This window comes from Mandrillus leucophaeus, unplaced genomic scaffold (assembly GCF_000951045.1).
Source record: "Mandrillus leucophaeus isolate KB7577 unplaced genomic scaffold, Mleu.le_1.0 Scaffold1103, whole genome shotgun sequence".
In the NCBI taxonomy this organism is placed as follows: Eukaryota; Metazoa; Chordata; class Mammalia; order Primates; family Cercopithecidae; genus Mandrillus; species Mandrillus leucophaeus.
This window is the reverse complement of record NW_012099244.1, coordinates 348,279-371,669: the sequence shown is the minus strand read 5'-3', so window position 1 is coordinate 371,669 and position 23,391 is coordinate 348,279. Positions and strand designations below refer to the sequence as shown.

Genomic DNA, 23,391 nt, shown 5'->3' with positions numbered 1-23,391 from the left:
ATCAACTGTTGCCACGGGATATCTGATCTCCATGAGTAGTTGCAAGCCAGTCTGAAAGGTTAACTCTACAGGGCCGGCGCCACCAATGCGGTCATGGAAATTCGTGCTGTGAGATACTTGAGTGTGCTGCTGGGGCCAGATGCAGCAATTGCAGAATGTTGAGGAGTGAGGAGTAGCTAGAAATCACTGCAACATGGAAAAGCACACAGACCAAGGACGCTAAGGAGGGAGCAAGGACCACCGGGCAGGCGTGTGTGTGTGGAGTAAAAAGCATCGGACAGTGATTGACTCTACTTTTGAGTGAGATGTGGAGGCAGTAGTGGTGTGGGGGGTTGTGAAGGAGTGAGTCTGCTTTATTATGAATCAGGATTGATAGCTGGCCTTAAAGTGGGAAATGATAGAAGGGTCACTTAGGAGCCTGCAGTGGCATGGTGACTAGTCTGTTACTACTCATAGATGACCTTTTCTGGCTCTTGAAACCAAGCTAACAACTCCTTTTTTTCTGGGCCTCAAAGTTTCTTTGTAGGAAGTAAAGCATTTTTCACTTTCCCTGCAGTGATTTATAGAAAGACCGAAGACAGGTCTTCCTTAGTTAAGGACGCACACTGGCTGCTTGCTCCAGAAGCACCAAGAATGGCTGATGGATAAATCCCTTACCCTTACTCCCGTTTCTGCCTAAGGTTGCTGACTAACCAAACCTCACCAGCTTGGCCTATATTATTAATCAAATTCCCTTCTGTTCTCTCTGTGTGTATATTTAATACTGTAGATAATATGTTTTATTTAAAATTTCTAATACACCAAATTAATTTGAAATAGAAAAGGCTGGGGACTTCATTCTCATTTTTGTCATTTGTTTAACCAGTTTGGGAAAACATTTTCCATTGTTCCATTGGATGCAGTGTCTTGTCAGCGTACGTACCTATCTAGGAGAAACGGCTTTGTTCTCAGCGTTCTGTCTTTACCCTCAGAGCATGGTGTAGCTTCTGTTCCTGCACTGTTGGAGCACTGTCTGATGTCTTTTTTTTTTTTTTTTTTTTAACACTGCTGAATACCAATTTGTACTTGGAATACCTCTTTCCTCTAGAATACAGTGATCCTATTCCCCAGACTGCAAGCTTTCATGTGAAAGCATATCCTAAGTCATCGTCCTGGGTGGTGCCAGATTTCACTAAAGTGGGAAAAGAGGAGGTGAACTTTGCTGTTCTGACAAGGCCTGCACTTTATACTCTGGGCAGTGCATGGGAGAAGCGGGGCCCTTGGGGGTGAGCAGGATCACTGTAGCTAGAGGAGAGGTCTCACTGAAACAGAGCGCATCTGTGACTGTAGCTTGCATGGAGAGCCTACACAGCCGACCCATGGATTTGCCTTTATGTTTTGAACGGAAACATCTATTTAAATGGGGATAGAAACCTTTACCTGTGTCATATCTATAAGATAATTGAGCTTATAGATATGGAGATATGTGTGTGTGTTGCTGGGTGGGGAAGTAGGTGGGAATGTAGAGAAGGCCTCACCTGACTTGGTCCCAGTTGACTTCTGATGGCCGATGAGCTGTTTTTCATTTTGATGGGCACCCAACATGTAGGTTCTCACAGATGCTGTCTGGTTTCATCTTCTCTCCATGGCAGAAGAATGCAGTATGTCAATAAAGCATGGACTCATACCACTGGGAAGAATGCTGGCTTCTCCAGTAACAATGAGCTTGGTGGTTCTTTGAGCATGGAAGGCCAAGCTCTTGTCACAGTGTATGCACGGTATTAATATCTCTTGTTGATCTAAACTGAAGGGGCTTTTACTTGTCCTAACAGGTGTCATGCTGTAAAAACTGTCCATTGTAACTGTTCTTTGCCACTGATGGCTGAAGCTTTGTCCTGAGTACAAGATGGTATTTTTCATTGGTACGAAGCACCATGTACCCAACCCAAACACTGCCTCCTCCTCCTCCACCACCACCACCACCACCACCACTACCACTACCACCACTTCCGCCACCACCACCACCACTACCACTACCACTACCACCACCACTACCACCACCATCACCACCACGGCCACCTCCGTGTTCAAAGCAGCATTCTCCTGTGTCTTTTCCATTAGTGCATTTCAATTCTTTTTCTGGAAGTTGCATTGCTACTGCTTTTCTGAATTGCTTGATGATGAACTGTGAAGCTGATGCTTAGCTGCTTGTGAAACTTTTCTTAAAGGAGCTGGGTGTAAGAAGCACACATACATTACCCTCAGCAACCTCAGGTATCAAGAAGAGGACCACACTGCTAACATGGGTAATCCTATAACCTGGTTTTTCTTGTGGAACTTTGTAATTTCTATAAAATACCGCCAGCTTTGTGTATTCCACTGAGCAGGGCCCCAACCTAGATATCGGACTCTAGTGAGTCCTGCCTATTCAGGAAGCTACCTATTATTCAGCATAATACTGCCCTTTTTTTGATAACTGGCTTTCAAATGGGATAATCTCTAGAGAGGCTTCGTTGTATCCTCTTAGAGCATATGGATTTAAATAGAGCCTTTCAAAAAAAAAATAGATGAAAACTTCCATCTGTAATATATTTCCTACTTAGGCCTTTTGAGCATATGCTGGGCACATAGAGATAAAATCTCCTATATTTTAGAACAGAATAAAAGAAGACAAATTGTGGTAGATAAGTGGCACCCAGAAGATTTCAAAATAAATAATTTTATTTGGGGGACTATTGAAGAAAAAACATAAACTTTTTTATAATTGCACTTTAAAATTTTGGAAAAGAAAAGTTGAGAAAGCAATCAATATTCTCACTTCGGTCAGTATTCTCACTCTCAAATATTAGCTATTTAATAAACGTATCTTGGATTACTATTTTTTTAATTGTCAGTTTTTCTAGTTCCCCCCTTTATAGGAAAAAATAATACCTATGTAGTTAAAAACTGGAGACCAATTTAAAAAACAGGACAGATACAGTTAAGAACTAGAAATGCCATTTTTATTACTTGAAAAATAGATTAGAAGTGTTTTTCTTTTCCCAGAATTGTGTGAGTTTGTGTTGAAGCCCTGAATATGGGTACATGGTTAACAGAATATGGGTACATGGTTAACAGGCAGCTTGTACCCGATCCCAAAGCGGGAAGAAAGGCCTGGCTTTGGCTCATTGATGGTAAAGTCTCCTCCCACTGCCTTTCAGCAGCTCTGCGGAAGAGCTGATCAAGACGCTGCAGACCCAGCTTCCCCAGACCAGCCAAAAGGGAAGAATGATGAGCGTGTTTTAAATTACAAAGATAGAGCAGCACAGGCAGTTTCTGGGCTGGGTGATAAATTGAAATCCATAAATACAGCAGTGCTAATTTGAAGTTCCATAATTGTTTGTGCCATGAGAATGTGTATGTTTAAAAGGATTCTATAAAGCAATTACTAGAAATGCCTCCCTTGAGAGCTGTATGACTGGAGGCATTTTCAGTCCGAGGGGGCAGCAAAAACTCAAACCTCTTCTAGATGAATGGCGGGGGGCGGGAGGGGTCATGAAACCACACGGAAGAGGTGAAGGATTTGAGAGCTGCTAACCTGACATCTGACTGAATGCCTAAGAAGTTGCAGGACAATTTCAGGAAATAGGAAAAATAATTTTAAAAACACTAGAAGCCTCCAGACTTTCAGCGTGTGACTGATCTTTTTTCTAATCTCTTTGAACTTCTTTCCACCTATTGCCTTAATAGCAGGTGCTTCCTCTTAGGGTCCCCCCCAAATTATTTACCTCGAGCTCCCTAATGAAAGAAATTACTTTGCATTAATTTTTCATAAAGGGAGAAGTGCTGGAAATACCAAAGGCATTGATAATTTCATGGAGTAGCAATGAGTGTCAGTCACAGTTTCCTCTCCCCGCTGCCTGGGGCTGTGCCTTCAAAGCGGGCAACACACTGCAAGATGTGAACAAGCTTTATAATGCCATATAAATCCAACTGGGCTCATTTTACATAACAACAGAACCATGTTTGTTAGCTTTTTTGTAAAATGGACTACTTCAGTGAAAATTGATTCCACGTAGTTCTAATAACTGCGACGTTGGACATTAGCTTTTTATAGACACAGCTCTTCACACCTGCTGGTGTGGACACCAGTTTGTACAGACTGTTGTCACACACCCTGGCTCAAAGTCAAAAGAGAATTTTAATTACTTATCAAGCTGCCAAATTCTACTAATTGCCCCCTTGTCAGCATATTTCATTAATCGCTGAAAGGTAAATGAGTTACATATTTTGTTTGGACCATGTCACCTCTACATTTTCAAAGCCTCGGATTCTTTATCTTGCAAGGAGAGAAGGGGCCTCTTCTCCACAGATGCAGCTCAAATTAGCAAAACTGAACGGTAGAGTTTCAGGCCTTTCCCTTCCTTAAAATGCTGATAGATTTCTAGACCAGACTGCTTGACATTTATTGGCTTATTGGTCTTGCTGTTTAAACACACCCACCGTCCTTTCTTTCTTAGGCCGTATAAGCAAAGCTGGAGTAGTGTCTTAGGAAAAGGCCACCTGATCACCCTAATTTTGTCATTCCAAGTCTGCAGGGCGCACATATTAAGTAGTTGTTACTGACATCTTTAGGCTACATGAGTGAAATGCAGCAAGCCTTCCGCCAGCAGCCTGTGGGCTGATCCTGAGCTGTTCCCTACTTTAGGTACATAGGTGACCCTGAGGCTCCCACTCAGCCCTCTGTTTTCTGAATCCTGTCTCGAGCACAGCGAGGAGTCTTCCAAATCCAGCTGACTGAACTGTGGCACACCTTCTTGGCAGGGCAGGCTCTCTCCTGGAACCATAGTCTGTTACCTCATTTCTTCCAACTGCTCTGTCCCCGAAATATAAGTGTTCCCAGGTGCAGTGCAGCACGGGGGCTCGCTGTTGGCCTCTGAGAGTGGAGGTGGCTGGATCGGAGTGTGCACACCCTACTTCTCCCTTGCCCCAAGTGGCAGTTCATTTCCTGTCTGTTGCCGAATGCTGTCTAGGGCCTGCTACTCGCTATTTCCTTGCCTCTGCTCCACTTCCCACTAGCCTTCTAACTACCTTTCATTCTCGGCTCCAACTCTTTCAATGATGAGGCGAATGCTTTTTCTGTTCCACGTCACTGCAAAGTCAAGGTCCAGCATGCTCTCACTTATAACTGCCTCACCCGATCTCACGCACAGTGCGAGAGCTGAAGGTAAGCCCCGAATGTTGCCAGATGATGGTGAACAAATAAAAAACAACTCTCCAACAGCAACTCACAAATGCATGAAATGTTTTAACCTCTAGACAGACTGCCAGAATTTCTCTTTTCTATTTCCTATTTGTAGTGATAACATTTTTCTTTTTGTGTTTTTTTTTAAAAAGAATAGTGTAGTACCTTGAAATAACTGCAGTTCTAACTCATTGTCACCTTTTCTGTTTGACAAGTTCCACTTCCTTTGCAATTATTGTACTTAGTTGTGCACTAGTGTCAATAAAATTGACATTTGTGAAGCGATTTCTGGCCTTTTTCTCCGGGGTTTTCTGGGTCTGGTGGTGTTTTGGGTGATGGGGTCTTTGTCTAACACAAGGCTTCATTTTAGTGAGGTGTATTAAAAACAGGATTTAAAAGCAGAGGGATTTAAAAATGCGAGCTTACTGAATCTGCCTTTTCCTCACGTTTGCTAACCTTGTTATCCAAGGATCATTGCACTAACCAGTAGTCCCTGGGCAGGACACCTGCCTTCTGTCATTCTCCAGGTACAGTGGTTCTCCCTCCACTGTGTTGGTGGTGCCGCCGACTGCTCAACCTGGCACCAAGGGTGGGGGCTGGTGGTGGTTTCTCCAGGGTTGGTTTATACTGGGATCAGATTCACCGCCCTTACTTCATCAGCTCCATTCTAGGTAGGCTGTTGTATCTTGTCATTCCAAAATGCACATGCATGACTCCAGAGGGTGAGAACAGGTGACAGGAAAATGGGGGTGCTCCCAGAAAACCGCCCTCCCCCTTTTCCCTGAGAGATCTTTAGCGTACCAAGTAGCAGCGAGCCTGAAACTGTAGACTGAGAGATTGAGAGAGCTCTGACTTTGTCTTTCCTTATCATGGTAGTAGACAGGACTACAGGTTACTTTAACTTCGCTTACCTCATATTATCTCTAGCAAATCTGCTTTACTAGTATAAATATAAGTGCTAGGCAAAAACACTTAGGTTAGAAGTATATCCTGAAACATCCCATGTAGTTTCAGTGGGTTGAGATACAGATATTTGCAAAAGTATATTGGCAAAGAGTGTCCTGTACATATCATCTCCCTTGGCTGACTCATAGCAGGTGATATATCCTTTTTTTTTTTTTTTTTTTTTTTTTTTGAGAAGAGTCTCACTTTGTCACCCAGGTTGGAGTGCAGTGGCACGGTCTCAGCTCACCGCAACCTTCATCTCCCTGGTTCAAGCAATTCCCCTGCCTCAGCCTCCCAAGTAGCTGGGATTACAGGCGCATGCCACCACGCCCAGCTAATTTTTTTGTATTTTTGGTAGAGACGGGGTTTCACCATGTTGGCCAGACTGGTCTCAAACTCCTGACCTCAGGCAATCCGCCTGCCTCGGCCTCCCAAAGTGCTGGGATTGCAGGCGTGAGCCACCGCGCCCAGCCACATTTTCGTCTTTCTTACTATGATATCCTTTATCCAGGACTCATGGTGCCCTGTCACTTTTGTCTCACAAAGGGAAATGGTGATAATATAATGACGTCTGGTTTTGCGTGTTGAAGTGATCACATATGCCTGTAATGTGATGCTAGTGTTTCTGTCCCAAACAGTGAGAGACATGGAATGACATCACCAGGTATAACAAGCTTGCTTCTGTTCTTTGTAGAATGGGGAGTTAGTTGCTCGACCTTTCTGTTAGCTGCGACCCATTGTTACGGGACGTAGTGTGTCCTAAGTACACCAGTTGCTTAGATGCCTATTAGTCTAGTTCTATTTTCTAATCATTTCCCCATGTCTCATTGTGACATAGACACTGTGTCTTTCTTGAGTAATTCTTAGAAATAAGCAGTAGTTGGGAGATGAAATTCCTATTTTGGGATACACTATGCTTTTCAGCTATTTTAATTGCTATCTAAGCAGAGTTCTCTATGTTACAATTAATTACATAATGGAGGCTCCATTGAATTACTCATGCTATCTTTATTAAGGCAGCTTTGACTTAGGAAAAAAACTAGAAAATAAAGAATCGCTTTAGGTTTGCCATGGGGGGTAGTCAAAGTTCTTACAATTTGAAAAAGGTGAAAGTAGTGAATAGAAATCAGGTCCCAGAAAAAATTACCTTTTTTTTTTTTCTTTAAAACTTCTCATCCCCAAACAGGCTCCCTGACTGGCAGCCCTCACCTTTCCGAGCTGTCTGTGAACTCGCAGGGGGGCGTGGCCCCTGCCCACGTGACCTTGTCTCCCAACCTGAGCCCGGACACCAAGCAGACCTCTCCCTTGATCAGCCCACTGCTGAATGACCAGGCCTGCCCCAGGACGGACGATGAGGATGAGGGCCGGAGGAAGGTACGGGGCCGAGGGCTCACGCGCGTGTGTGACTGTGTGTGCACGTGTGTGTGTGTGTATGAATTTAAAAAATTGGAAAATATACATAAGAGCAAAGGTACCATGTGAGCCATTTTCAGTTGTACAGTTTGGTGGCATTAAGTACATTCATGTTGTCGTGCCACTGTCCCTACCATCCATCTCCAGAACTTATTTTCCCAAACAGAAACTACATCCATCCATCACTAACTCCTCCTTACCCCTCCTGCCAGCCCCTGGCACCCCCATTCTACTTTCTGTCTCTATGAATTTGCCTACTCTAGGCACCTCATATAAGCAGAATCATCCGGTATTTGCCATTTTGTGACTGGCTTATTTCACTTAGCATTCTGTCTTCATGGCTCATCCGTATGTAGCACGGGTCAGAACTGCCTGGCATTTGAGGGCTGAGTGATGTCCCGCTGTGTGTATAAACCACACTTTGTTATCCATTCCTCTGTTAATGGACAGTCATGCGGTTCCCACCTTTTGGCTGCTGTGAAGATGAGTGTCCAGGTATTTGTTTGAGTCTCTGCTTTGAAGTCTGTTGTGTGTACACCCAGCAGTGGAGTCAGGTGGACTCCTATGAGAAGACGGCAAAATGGTGGACAACAGGCGACCTCCTTGCACTTACTGTTTAAAGAGAAAGCAAGGCTGGATGGCCGGCCTGCTCCACGGTGGGGCTGGCTGCCCACCTGACTGACAGCCGCCAAGGGAGTTGAGGCCGATGATGCCACCAGCTGATCTCACCTCTGTCCCTTTAGACCCAGCTACCATGTGTTCCCACAATGTAACTTCCATGTCATGAACACCAACTCCGCCAGCGGACATAGGACAAGACAGTTCCTTTTTTATGTATTTCCTTTGCCTAATTTGAGTCCTTTTGCTGATGGTAATTTTTACCGGGAAGGAAACCTTCCTAGACTATATTCTCATCATGGAAATCCATTATCTTAGCCTAGCTCCTCCTCACATGAAAAGAAGAGTAATTCTTATTTATTTTCTTAACACGAAAAAGAGAATACATTCTTATTTATTCTCTTAACACAAAAAGGAGAATACATTCTTATTTATTCTCAACACAAAAAGGAGAATAACTAAGAATTTTATTTCTCATTGATGCCAGCTAACAAAAGATCCCAAGTTAGTAATATTATCACTTTAATGAGGATATTCTCCAAGACGTATACTCAAAAATGATTGTTGTGCCTTGTTTCTTTGGCTGGGTTTTGCAGAGATTCCCAACTGATAAAGCATACTTCATAGCTAAGGAAGTGTCTACCACCGAGCGAACGTATCTGAAGGATCTCGAAGTTATCACTTCGGTATGTGCGGTATTTCCCCAAAAGCATTCAGTTACATGATTTATCTCAGTTAATACTCAGCTCTACAGGGGAGGCTGGAGCTAATGAAGTGTTGGATTCCCTGACTTCAGTTGAAAGGATTGTGGTCCTAGGGTATAGAAATTCAATGCTAATAGTATATTTAATTGGGAATATATGCTATAACGTTTTTCATAATGATGATTTTCAAGTGCAAAAGAAGGAAGTTCCTGAGGTAGAGAAAATGAAAATTAAACGTTTTACTGTCTGTGTGCACCAGCCCAGAACATTTCGTGTTTTGCCCATTGCCAAGTATAACTGCTGAGTTTTGCTCACGGGAGACCTTGGAGGTGAACAGGAGATTCATTTTACCTTTGATAATAAATTGGGCCTTGTCAGCAAATTCTACCAGAAGACTGCCTTTTATTATTTCAATCCGTCCTGCTCAGTCTTGAAAACAAATTCAGGGCGCTGCAGATGTCTTCCTGAGCCCTGGATTCCGGGAAAGCATTAGCCAGTTGGGAGGGAAATTGGGGTCTGTGAGTTTCTGTTCCTCTGGGCTGTGGACTGCGTTAGGCCCTGGACAGGTACTTACTAAGCATCGTGCACCCAGCTCACCTCAGCGACAGGAGCGACTTGGTGTGAAGGCCGTGGCTTCGTTCCCAGGTTTGGCCACCTTCATGCCCAGTGTTTTCACAAAGGAACAGAGATGGAAGTTCTTAAAGGAATGAAGCACGGAATACTCAGCGGCCATAAATTAGTGGTTATCCAGTAAATTGGCCAGAATGGAGGTTTTGATTCGAGTAGTTCCCCATTTAAGAGATTTCTCCTGGCTTAAACAGTCAGTGGGTAGCACACTTCAGAGAGCAGTAATATCCAGATGGTTGCTTCTTACCCCATCCAAGGAAAGAAAGGGGAAGCACTAAGGCCTGGGCAGCCCCGTGTCCCTGAAATGCCAAGAACCTTGCAGGAAGCCCTGGCTCCTCCCAGTGCGTTTGGCTGCATGTGACTTCTGGAGAACTGCAGACACTCGCCATTGATCTTTCCACCTGTAAGTGCATCGTCTTCTTATTTCCAGTGGTTTCAGAGCACGGTGAGCAAGGAGGACGCCATGCCAGAAACGCTGAAAAGTCTCATATTCCCGAATTTTGAACCTTTGCACAAATTTCACACCAATTTTCTCAAGGAAGTTGAGCAACGACTTGCCCTGTGGTGAGTACATTTCTACTTCCCAGTTACATTTCTCCCTCCCTCTTTCTCATGTTATTTTTATGTTGTTGTCCCTCGTAAGCAGCAAGCAGGAACAAAGATGAAAGGCAGGAAACTGGCTTAAAACAAACCAGCCTTCAAATGATTTTCAGTGAAATCCAACATGCACTTAGATCTCGCTTACAGTTTCTTTCCTTTGGTTTGCAGTTCTTCAAGATGGATTTTTTACCTCTCTTACAATGATTATATGATTATCACAAAATAAAGACAGTAGTTACTTCTGGAGGGGAAATAGGGTTTATAAAGAGTAGGGGCTTAGGAAGGCTTTGAGGGGTGCTGGTAATATTTTACTGGTGCTTGCTTTAAGTCATTTATGAAGTACATATATGCCTTGTGCAGTTTTCCGTATTCTACTCCAGTGTCTAAAACATGCTTTGAAAAACGGATCTATGTAGCATGTGCATGCGTGCACACACACACTTTTACCTTACCTTGAACTAGAAGGATCTGTTTTAATACATGAAATGCCATTTGAACAGAGACATCCAATGAATAATTAAAAAAATAGAAATGACCTAAGTGCCCATCAATAGCAGATTGGTTAAAAATAATCTTAAGCCTGTCCATTAAATACCAGATGAAACATTAATGTGAGAGAAGAGGGAGGTACAAAAAACAGGAAAAGCTTTGTGGACTGTCATATGCAGAATCTGCTGCACTTTTACCTAAAATAGATGGTTTTGTAGACAATTCCTATGGCAGTTTTTTAAAGACAATTATATGGAGAGAGACACATGGGGAGTTGATTGTCTACTAAACATGCATTTGAAAAATGCCAGGAGAAAATAGCAAAAGGTTTTTGGCAGAAATAGAACCCATTATGGGCTGTATCCTCACTACCAGTGAGAATTTGGTTTGGAGTGGCCTTAGGGGCCCTCCGTGACCATAGGGCCTGAAGGAGCGCTATGTGAGGTTGTCCTGCCTCGGGTGATCCCAGACTGCGGCATTCAAGTGTCAGTTGAATAGCTAAGCAGAGCTGCTTTCTGTGTCGTGAAGCCAATGTGCTGGGGCAGCGGGAGCTCTCTGATCCCCCTAAGTGATGTCCAGCTTTGTACATTTTTTATACTTGGAGGATAGTTCATGTGCAATTCTCCGTCCCTTGAGAGAAGGAGGTGGCAGGTGTTACTGAGAGGCCCCAGTGGGGAGAGCACAGCCAGAAATGGAGAAATAATAGGTACAAAGTCAGCCTTGCTGGAAATGGGAAAAATTGAAAATGCCACGTTATCTAGAGTCTTGGTATTATGAATATAAGAGAAATGTCACTTTTCAAAATTAAAAATAAAAATTTGGCCGGGCACAGTGGCTCATGCCTGTAAATCCCAGCACTTTGGGAGGCCGAGGCAGGAGGATCACCTGAGGCCAGGAGTTCAAGAGCAGCCTGGGCAACATGGCAAGACCCTGTCTCAACAAAAAAATACTTAATTAACCAGGCGTAGTGATGTAAACCTGTGGTCCCAGCTACTGGAGAGGCTGAGGCAGGAGAATCACTTCAGCCCAGAAGTTCAAGGCTGCAGTGAGCCATGACTGCACCAGTGCACTCCAGCTTGGGTGACAGAGCAAGGCCCTGTCTCTAAAATAAAAATAAAAATTCTAGCAAATGTAACTTTACCTTCCCAAGCTTGACCTAGAACCTTTCACGTGTGTTCTGCCTCGTGTCTCATCATTCATACAAAGTTGAATGATGCCCTCATAATGGGGTCAAAGACCTTACAACTCTGGAGAACCCATTTGGCAGTTTGTTCTCTGGCCAGCAAGACATGTTAATACTGTCTTAGGCACATCTTCCTGGAGGCTCACGGCCTCTTGAGCTGACGTCACTCTAGCAGTCTCAGTGCATGTGGCAGCTGATTTAATAAGGTTGGAGAGGCCACACATAGGAAATGTCATCAGTTTGCAGTACCCTAAAAGCCCATCATGGCGGCTTCAGCTGGCTTCCCCATTGGAGGATGCCACCAGGGAGGAATGCAGAGAGCTGTCTAATACGACTCATTTTCAGAATAAATGCCATAAGCATGCATGGATCTTCCATGACCACGAGTCGTTACCTTATCTGTGAAAGAGTATTGAGTTGCTTAAAAAGCAGTTGATATAATTTGATTCCCAGAGGGTTTTCAGTAAAATATCTTTCTAAGATCCATAATTTAACCCATGTTTTACAGAAAGACACCAGAAGCATGTAAAGTTCTCAAAGCTAGAGAGAAAGCAGATAGTCAACAAGCAGCTCCATCAGTGGGACCTGCAGTAGCCTTTCAACAGTAGACCCAAACCCAAATACACAACACTGGTCAGGGATCATTGGAAAGGGCTGCAGTGAAGTTCAGCTAATCAATTACTCAAGAACATGATGAGGAGGACCTGACGTGGCAGGAGTTCCAAGGGAAAAAGGCTGAGTGTGAATGAGTTTAGTATGAGCCATAGACCAACACAGAGAGAAACCAGTGTCTCTCTAGATCTGCACCTCTCAACATTGGCTCCTCGTTGAAGTCACCTTGAGCAGCCTGATATAACCCAGCCCTGTTATATCAGCATCTCTGGGGGGTAGAACCAATGCATTAGTAGTTTCTAAACTTCCCAGGTGATTCCAAAGTGTAGCCAAGGTCAAGAACATTTGCCCTAAAATGCCTCATTAAAAAGAGCCCAGAACCTGGAAAAGGATGGCTCCTTCAAAATTCAAGGTTCGGCACTCTCGCAGAACACTACACCACACACGGCTTTCACGTGTGAAATGGGATGAGAATGCATTCCTGTATTACAACAGAGTGACTGGATGAGAACAGACTTTCGAAAGCATGATGGCTCCTATCAGGTACCTGCAGTCTGGTCCTGTGGAAAAGCGCATACGCATCTTCTTAGTGGAATCAGAGGACAAAATTCAAACAATGGAGTGAATTTCCCAAGAAGCACAATGTCTGAACACAGAAAAGGATTTCTGAAGCCTAAGAGCAGCGTGGCAGTGAGAGTCTGCCTTGTGAGGTCAGGAGCTCCTTCACCTCTGGGGTGCTCCAGCAGAGACTGACTGTCCATGTCCAGACAGGATTTATTGTGGAGCAAAACCCCAAACCTGGCAGTGCCTCAGAGTCACTGGGCTTGGGAACTAGAGGGGGCTTTGAAAAATGCAGATTGCCAGGCCCTATGCAACGCTCTTGAATCGGAACTTTAGGAGTGAGACTTAGGAATCTGTTTTTTAAGTACTTCTTGGGGTGATCATGATGAATACCTCTTCTGCAACAACCAACCCTGCAGTGCCTCTGACAGTCCTTACAGTCTATGATTCCTTGGTTTGCATGTCATAGACTGGTTATAACTCTTGCTTCTTTAGTGTACAAGCAATGCATGAAGGAATATATGAATGAATGAATGAGTAGGTGAGTGTGTGAGTGGCAGGCTTTGCCCATGGGGGACTTGCACTCTCAAAGGAGGAGGCAGGCACATAGGGCACAGAGGGCCGGGTCCTCTCGCAGGTGTGGGTGTCATATCTAGGGTGGGCATGGAGCGTCGCTGCCCATTCTGTCCCTGAGGACACACATGGGCCATCATTGCCTATGCAGAACAGGCAATCCTCTGGCTGAATCTATTCAGTGAGAAGAATGGGTCACAGGAAAGTTTATTAAGAAAGGATTCACCCTGGCTACTGAATGACAAACTGCACGTGTGTGTGTTCAGTGCATGTTTGTGTACCCACGCCTTTCCTCACATTGCCGTGATACAGGAAGCACAGGTTGGCTCCTGTCGATTAGGATGGGTAAGATCCGAATTTGAGGTCACACCCCTGCCGTGAGGGTGTGTTCAGCTGTAGGTGTGGGCCTTATTGAACCACATTTCCTTCTGGGTGAAATGTGGATGGCATCTCCCATGCAGGGTGTTACGCAAATGGCATAGTGTCTGGAAAGGACTTAATATACTGCACTGCACAGAGAAAGCGGGGAAGCTGATCATTTTTTAAAAATAAACTTTTTATCTGGAAATAATTATTTGGAAATAATCCCAGAGAAAAGTTGCCAAGACAGCAGTGTTTGTATATGGTCTGTACCCATTCTCTTCCCATTAACATCTTATGTCACCATAGGAGAGTCGGCAAAACTAAGAAAACAATGTTGGTACGTTGTGTTAACTAAAGTGTAGATTTTATTCCATGATAATATTTTCAATGATTATCATTAATGGAAAGAGATCTAAAGTGTAATATGCACCAAAAGTTCCCCAGAATTTGGTACATAAGTGATCTAGTGAGTGTGACTTTCCCTTCGCAGTCCTGCATGAGACTGCCATATACTTCCATCAACAGTGCGGAAATTACAGGGCAGAGAAAGTCTCGGGAAGTTTTCCGGAATGATTAGGCTGAAGCTCAGTTCAGCAAACACACCTGCCCCTTTCCAAATGTCACCTTCTCCTGACTAAACACATCTGAGGAGGAGGACGCCCAAGGCCTGCTTCTTGCTGGCAAAGCCACATTACCTGCTTTCTGCAAAAACAAAGAAACTGGTTTGGTGAGTTCTAATAACTTCAGGAGTTCTTTTCCTTGTGAAGGCAAGAACAGTTTACTCAGCTGTTCAAATGAGTTCAGAGAGAGCCACTTAACAACCTTTGGCATGCAGTCAGGACTCCCAAATGCCAGCCCTGAGGTGACAGGCAGAGGCTGAGTGCAAGGTGACCAGCTGGGTTCCCCGAGATGGATGGAAGGCCTGCTTTGCTACAGAGTGCCTTGGTAGATTCTGCAGGGTACAAATCTCCACTTACGAGCCAGCTGGGAGCTGGAAGACAGCAAGCAGTCAGTCGTACAAAGGGACCCTCAGAATTGGCTATGGGGTGCACACAGTTTTCATGGAGGATCAGCTGAACGTTTTAGGAGAAACTTTGGCCAGAGTCACGTGGAAAGCATGCAGGAGACTGGCCGGGAGGACCAGACTGACTGAATGTTGAGATATCACTGGGCGGCCAGGGCTCTGTGGGACAGCGGGGAAGGAGAGGGGAGGCCACCTAGAGTTTTGAACACAGTCAGCTCAGAGGATGGTCATGAAAATGGGAGGGAAATTAAGCCAGGACGAAAGAAGCATACAAGTACAATAAGGGAAGATGAGCTTGCTTTGGGAACGATAATTTTGAGGCCCCATGATAAAGTGCTCCAGACAGTTGGAAATGTGGGTCCCAGGCTTAGGAAGGAAATGAGGCAGAAAGGTGTAGGTTTGGAAGTTATCCACAAGAAGAATCAGATCTTCAAGGAAGAGAACATTGAGAGGAAAAGAGAGCTGAGGGCAGAATCTTCTCGACTATACCTTTATTGACTATTTATGGAAAGCAGTTTGCTTTCCATAAATGTAGATCATGGCAGCATAAAAACCAGTAAAAGAAACAGAAGAGGCCACCAGAGGTTTGGAAAAAAAAAGAAAAAGAACACATAGGGGTGGAGGGTCCAGAAGACAGCAGGTCTTGGAGAATGGCAGCCAGGAGGGCAAGGATGGTTTGAGGAAGGTAGTTCCTGGTGTACAGGAGCAGACTTCAGGCAGGAGGAAGTCCTGCAGGGGTAAGAGATGTGAGAAGGGCGTCCTGAGGGATTGGAGAGCCCTCCAGGGCAGAGAGGGGGCTCTTTCCGGGATGGGACACTCTCACAAGCTGCTGTCAGGAGTTTCACAGGGGAGCAGCACTGTGTTGCTTTGACGCCAGTAGCTGAAGTGCAGATGACTGAGCAGGTCAGAAAATTGTTTCACTGCCCAGAAAAATGGAGCATCTTTATAGAAGCACTAGTGAGCCATCATAGAACAAAAATGAATCAAATATTTTTCTTATCATTCTACCAGCTCTCTGAAGCTTCAAGTGTTTGTGCTAAGTATCATTAAAATAAAAATCATAAGGGTTCCTCAAAAAACTAAGCACAGAATTACAATAGGATCCAGCAGTTCCCCTCCTCAGCATGTGCCCCAAAGAACTGAAAGCAGGGACTCCAGCAGACGCTTGTACATCAGTGTTCACAGCAGCTTTATCCACAGTAGCCAAAAGGAAGAGGTAACCCAAATGTCCATTGACATGAGTGGCTAAACAAAATGTATGATGGAATATCCTTTTATTTATTTATATTTTTATTAGTTTTTTGGAGACAAAATCTTACCCTGTTGCCCAGGCTGGAGTGCAGTGGTATGATTATAGATCACTGCAGCCTTGAACTTCTGGCTTCAAGCAATCCCCCCACCTCAGCTTTTCAAAGTGCTAGGATTATAGGCATGAGCCATCACACTTGGCCTTGTTTCCTTTTTAAGCATGAGTAAAATTGCATGTTTGTTTGTTGTTTTGTTTTGTTTTGTTTTGAGATGGAGTTTCCCTCTGTTGCCCAGGATGGAGTGCAGCAGCGTGATCTTGGCTCACTGCAACCTAAGCCTCCCAGGTTCAAGCAATTCTCCTGCCTCAGCCTCCTGAGTAGCTGGGATTACAAGCGTGCACCACCACACCCAGCTAATTTTTGTAGTTTTAGTAGAGAAGGGGTTTCGTCATGCTGGCCAGGCTGGTCTTGAACTCCTGACCTCAAGTGATCTGCCCGGCTTGGCCTCCCGAAGTGTTGGGATTACAGGCGTTGAGCCACCACGCCTGGCCAGATTTCATGTTCTTAAGCATAGCTTGGAACTAGTTTTTCTTGGATTTTCTGCCTTATTCGTGACTATATAGCTCACAGTGCTTTGAGAGCAAGCTGTTTCCCTGAGACAAATGAAACTGTTTTTCCAATTGCCAGAATTTGCAGGTGGGTTTCTACTAGAAGACACTTGAGAGAAAGCACTCTCCAGGCCACTGACGAGTCTGACACGGCTCTTCTCTTCTGCTGTATTTTAGTACGTGCCCTGTTGGCAACAGGAATGATACCGGGGCTCACCCGGGTGCTATCAAACCTGCCCATGACTGGGTTGTCACTTTTGATCCTCTTTTTCAACTCGACCTGGTGGTAAACCTCACGAAGGCAAGATAGAAGCCATAGTTTTGAGCAACCTAAGAGTGTAATTGACAGACTTGAGGGTGGCTGAGAATGGGAGGGCTTCTGTCTTCTGTGTTTCCCGCGCGGCGTCCCCGGCCCATTGAAGATGCCTCTCGCACAAATGTCGTCTTGACAAGTAGGCATGTGAATTAATGCTAAGATTAATGGGACTTTACTGAAAAATCTGCATATATCACATGTGGCTGATACATATGTCATTCACAATATATTAGGTCGGGCACAGTGGCTCACGCCTATAATCCCAGCACTTTGGGAGGCCGAGGTGGGTGGATCACCTGAGGTCAGGAGTTCAAGATCAGCCTGGCCAACATGATGAAACCCCATCTGTACTAAAAATACAAAAATTAGTTGGGTGTGGTGGCACGCGCCTGTAATCCCAGCCACTCGGGAGGCAGAGGCAGGAGAATCACTTGAACCCGGGCGGCAGAGGTTGCAGTGAGCCAAGATCGCGCCACTGCACTCCAGCCTGGGTGACAAAGCGAGACTCTGTCTCAAAAAAAAAAAAAAAAAACTATATGTATATATACACACACACACACACACACACACACAGACACACACACACAGTGTGACTTCAGCTAATTTGTTTGCTTTTGGAACCCAGCCACCCTCCCCACCCCATATATTAATGTAGGGTCCGTCTGTTCCCACTTATTCAGTTCACACTATGCTTTTCGCTTACACAGACACACAAGCATACATAATTTCATCCTTTTTTTCCATTTAGAATCCTAGACACTGCAGGGAGTAGTGATGACAATGATGTGGTGTTGGTGTTGCAAGTGAAGACTAAGAGGCGTCAAAAAAAGATCCGTTTCGGGGTTGAATGAGCATCTAGAGATAGAGCCAGGGGACAAAAAGGAGCCGTTGAGCTCCACGCTGCACTGCTGGCGTGTGTACTCTGAGGAGACGGTTCTTCGTATTGTGGCAGGGAGAGAAGGGGAGAGCTGGGTGATGAGTAAACACGCTTGGGTTTACGTTGGGCCCTCGGGATATGCAGCGTGCCAGTCACTGCCCTCTTTCATGGTTAAGGAATCTCCCCGGGCACTTCACCACAGCCTGGCCAAATGTTACTGCTTTCCGGAAAACATGCCCAGTCAGAGGGAGCCCACGCCCTGGGGCTCATGATGCTTTAGAGAAGAGTTGGGAGATGTTATTGCCACCAAGGTCACCAGCACACTGTGAACTGTTTCTCTGATGTTCTAAATGGGCTTTATGTTGACCCTGCAGTTGGGGAGGTGAGTAAGAGGGCTACGTATTGATTGATCGTGGCTGGCTTTGCCCCTGCCTGCGACGACAGCCTGCACGAGTGTTTCTTGGCAGTCAGAGACAAAACTCGTACAGGCTGTCCTTCCGCCTCCTCTTAGGGAGATGGTGGGCAAAACACTCACAGTCCACCCTTGGAGACAACCTTGCTGCTGGCCAGCGGCCCGCCCACAGTTGGTCATTTTCATGTCCTTTTCTTCTTCCTTGCCGTCAGTCAGTCTGCTGCTGAATGACTGACCAGCTCACATTGTGGTGAATGAAGTTTGGATATGAGGTCAGGAAGACCTGGAAATTCATGAAGTGTGTGAGTGTGTGTTGAGTCCTTTGCTGACGTGATGTGTCGTGGCTCCTGGGAGTAAGTTCATCACATTGCACAGGTCAGAATGGAGCATCCAGGCAGCTTCTTAGCAGACTTTACATGGTTTTCCTAAGTGAAATTGTCAAAAGAATTTTCATCTTTGTTGCTGTGTGGTAATTACGCAGGCAACAAATATGTGGCCCTGCCTTGCGGACAAGGACCCCTTTCTTGTGAGGTTAACATCCGGAGGACGTGGTGGAAGGGTTAGAATTCCTTTTCATGTTCTTGATAGTCCAGTGACCTTTTAGCTATTCATAATAGAAGGAACACTTCGGCTTTATAGATTTGGAGGTAGTGACATGTAGAGGAAGTAACACCATGAGGATATTTCTAGATGGGCAGCAGGAATTTGGATGTTGCCCCCAGTCCCTGGGGCTGTGTCCTGTGTATTTGGAACCAAGCAGGGCTGGGACTTGCTATGTGACCTGAGGTGGGGACAGAACGAGACGAGAAAGACAGATGTGTTGTACTGTTTGCAGTGACTTCAGAGGCCCCCAGCCTGTACTCACCACATCACGTAGCCTGACCCCTTTGCAATTAGGCATCTGCATCTTCCCAGCCGCACAGGGGTCTGATGGTGTCAACCCAGAGCCGTCTCTCCCATGAAAGATGCTGGGGACTTAGAGAGAGATGGATGTGGGAAGGAAGGTTCTTTCGAGTTTGGAGTTTTAACATCAGTAGATAATAAATAGTTGGCAAAAGAACAGAGAAAGCGAACTAGATGACATTTGGCTTCCATCTCAGTCCCCACTGCCCTCACCCAGCATCCTCTTCCCAGCCCTTCATTTTCTCTTGAATAAGGGTGTGTCTATGAGACAGAGGGTGTTGCTTATTACTAATGGAAGCCAGAAGCCTCCCCATTTCTTCCCCCGAAATCCAGACTCTCACTGGAATATCTAAATGATGTCCTCTGAACTTCAGTCCTTTGTTTCTGTATGTTCTCAAATGGCAGATCCATTCAAAAACTTCTGGGGCCAATTATTTAAGTTCCAGATAACAAGGCCAGGCACTGTGGCTCATACCTATAACCCCAGCTGAGAGGCTGAGGCAGGTGGGTCACTTGAGTCCAGGAATTCAAGGCCAGCTTTGACAAAATAGTGAGACCACATCTTTAAAAAAAAAAAAAAAAAAAAAAAAAGCTGGCCTGATGGTGCACACCTCTAAGTGGCTACTCAGGAGGCTGAGGCAGGGAGACGGCTTGAGACCAGGAGTTTGAGGCTGCAGCGAGCTGTGATGATACCACCACACTCCACCCTGGGTGACAAAGCAAGACCCCATATCTTTAAAAAAAAAAAAAAAATTAAAATGGAGGAAGAGGATTTGGTGTTGGAAATAAGATCCTAAAATCTGGAACATCTTATGTTTGAGATACAAGATGTGGGGTTATTCACATGGAGCGTTCTGGATGGTCTAAGAAATGCATTACCTGCATCAGCCGTGGTTTGGCATCATGAACTGATATTTCATCATGAACTCCTATTTGCCATGGGGCAAATAGGAGGGCTTGTATAGGAAGAAGTAGAGGGTGAAAAGCGAGGACCACCAAAGGGCTCCCAAAACACACAGAGAGCTTGGGAGCAGCCTGAAGAGGTGGCCACGAGAATTGAATGGTTGGCCTGAAGAGAAATGAGGGAGTCTGGAGAGGAAAGCGTCCCCTAGCGGATGAGCTTGGAGGGCCATGCAGTGGGGCTGACCAGCCCGGAAAGCCCGAATATAGGAGGAGGGGAGATGGGCTCTGGTGGCTCAGAGGCTAATGGCCATCTTCCCAGAACGTTTTTAGGAGAGCGGTGGGGAGAGATGTGTTTAATTAGCAGACGAGCAGTGCCAATGAAGGCCGCTAAGAACGCAAAGGACTGAGTATGCTGTGCTAGTGGAAGAAAACGGACCAGGTTGAAGACTCCTAGCACACAGGGCAGGAACGAAGACCCAGGAAGGAGCTGGGGAGCCTGGGGGTGCTCTCTTGTCTTTCATTTTAGAGAAGCTTTATTATCTAAAAGCTTTGGGTGCCCTCAGTCTCCCCTGTGATGTCATTTGCTCTATATGCTTAGTTGGAACCAGTGGAATAAAGAATGCTGTTGATTGCCTGGAATGTGAAGCCAGGAGCAACCTGTTTCTACACACGATGACTTTTCTGTCTTCTGGGTTTGCTTAATTAAGCGTGTGCATCCTCCTTGCCCTCTTCTGTTCATCAGAAGATCCTTGATGAATCAGAGATTGAGTCAACAGGAAGGCTCTGAGTGTCCCAGTGGAAGCCTTTTCTCGCGTTGCCAGAAGGTTCTTAGCTACCACATCTGTGGGGTGTGTATTAGTCAGGGTTCTCCAAAGGGACAGAACTAATAGGATAGATGTATATATAAAGGGAAGTTTATGAAGGAGTATTGACTCACACGTTCACAAGGTGAGGTCCCACCGTAGGCCGTCTGCAGGCTGAGGAGCAAGGAAGCCAGTCCAAGTCCCAAAGCTGAAGTACTTGCAGTCTGATGTTCGAGGGCAAGAAGCATCCAGCATGGGAGAAAGATGTAGGCTGGGCGGCTAGGCCCGTCTAGTCTTTCCACATTCTTCTGCCTACTTTTATTCTGGCCACGCTGGCACCTGATCAGGTTGTGCCCACCCAGATTGAGGGTGGGTCCGCCTTTCCCACTCCACTGACTCAAATGTTAATCTCCTTTGGCAACACCGTCACAGACACACCCAGGATCAATACTTTACATCCTTCAATCCAATCAAGTTGACACTCGATATTAACCAGCATAAGGTGTATGTAGATCCTGGGTCCCTCCTGACTTCAGTTACCAGCTATTTTTTTCCACTTTGAGGATCTCTCACTTCCTATTAGAAGCCTAGTGCCAGGTTTTTGTTGTTGCTGTTGTTTTTAATTCGTTCCTTTCATGTAAGTTGGCTTCTGGTTTTCCTGGACAGTTGGTTTAAAGATAATTGCCAGGTTGATTGTTGAAAACGATGTTTTAATTGTCTCTGGGAAATTCCTTTCTCACTGATGGGAAAGTCTGCAGCTATGCACTGGCATAACGGTTAGGTGCGTGGCCTGGGAAACTAGAGCTAGCTCCTGTGTGAGTTCACACCTCGTGATGACAGATATCAGACAAGTTCATGGTTGCTTTATGCTTCTGTCTCCTTCACTGTAAAATGAGGGTGATAGTGGTACCTGCCGCAGAGGGTTTCTATGAGGACTAAAAGGGCTCATGCCTGTAATGAACTCTGCACGGTGTCCGGTGCATGGACAGTACTTAATAAATACTCGCTACCATCCATGTTTTTATATTTCTCTCTGCGTTGATCAGTGAGCCATTGGAAAGGTATACGTGTACCCCAAACCTCACTGAAAGTGCCCACAGCTTTGCTGTCTAGCACCCAACGTGTCTGGGGGGCCATGGCCCTCCCCTCCATGCCTGTCTGTTCCTGGGCCACCCACCCTACCCTATTCTATGGCATTTGCGTCACTCCCACCTTCAGGTACCATCTCCTGTCCTTTCTCAATTATGCATTTCTCTTCCCAAGGGGTACGGACAGCTATTGGTCTGCTTCAGGCAAGCACTCTTGGAAGCAGAAGCCTTGCTCTGGGGCTGAGTCTTGCTTCTTGCAGGTGTCTGGCAGTACCCATCTCTAGGATAGAATCTGTTTACAAGCCACTTACTGCAAATGATCTCTGTGCTGACCTAATGATGCTAAAATCACCCAAGTGTGGATGGAAAAAAATAATATAAAATCAAACTCCAGTGTGCAGATGGGTAGAGTAAAATAATTAAACCAAATTAAAAGGATCGGAAATTGGTTCTCTCTTGTCTCTTTCAAAGCATTAAGTGGAATTCTTTGCAGGATGAGTGGGGTAATTTCCAAGTCTCCCTCCAACGGTAACATTCCGTGACTCCATAAGAAGTTCAGGAGAGGTCCAGATGTCCGGGGAGGGGTGATTGGAAAGAAAGCAGTAGGCTGATATTTGTAACCCAGGGCTGGGCCTCTTCTGGTCATGTCACTACTAACGCTTTGCATTTCCAACCCTTTGCTTTTGCTCTCAGGGAAGGCCGCTCGAATGCCCAAATCAGAGATTACCAAAGAATCGGCGATGTCATGCTGAAGAACATTCAGGGCATGAAGGTGAGCTGGTTGAGATTTGGGTGGAGCAAGTTCACCGAGGAAAATCGAGCGGGGCTGCTGTGGGTGTAGGCCATAAGCCATTTCCGTCAGCGTGCATCTCCTGATTTGACTGTCTACACCAAGCTTGTCCAACCCACCACCGACCAGCCGCGTACAGCCCAGGACGGCTTTGAATGTGGCCCAACACAAATTCATAAACTTTCTTAAAACATTATGAGATTTTTTTTTTTTTTGGTGATTTTTGGGTTTTTTTGTTCTGTTTTGTTTTGTTTAGCTCATCAGCTATCGTTAGTGTTAGTGTATTTTATGTGTGACCTAAGACAGTTATTCTTCTTCCAATGTGGTCCCGGGAAGCCAAAAGATCGGACACCCCGGTCTAGTCTAAGGCACAGCAGGAAGATGACTGTTTGGCAAACCCTTCTCCAGCCTTTCTAGATACTTTTATTTCAAAGCAGGAATGAAAATCCAATCACTTTAGTTTTGTTTGGAAAGTTTTGCGTTGTACCCAAAAGAACAAGTGTTTTCTGGGAATGGATGATTCAAAACC

At 45.3% G+C, this 23,391-nt stretch overlaps 1 protein-coding gene across 1 annotated transcript in view; it reads left to right on the top strand.

Moving 5' to 3' along the window:
• Window positions 1-23,391, top strand: part of FARP1 (FERM, RhoGEF (ARHGEF) and pleckstrin domain protein 1 (chondrocyte-derived)) — a gene marked incomplete at its 5' end in the record, with an annotated part of 192,374 nt that overhangs the window by 144,131 nt on the left and 24,852 nt on the right. Inside the window, 4 exons of the mRNA XM_011992457.1 lie at window positions 7,335-7,522; window positions 8,776-8,865; window positions 9,941-10,074; window positions 22,766-22,844. Of these exons, the coding sequence (XP_011847847.1) occupies window positions 7,335-7,522; window positions 8,776-8,865; window positions 9,941-10,074; window positions 22,766-22,844 (491 nt within the window). The remainder of the gene's footprint in view (window positions 1-7,334; window positions 7,523-8,775; window positions 8,866-9,940; window positions 10,075-22,765; window positions 22,845-23,391) is intronic.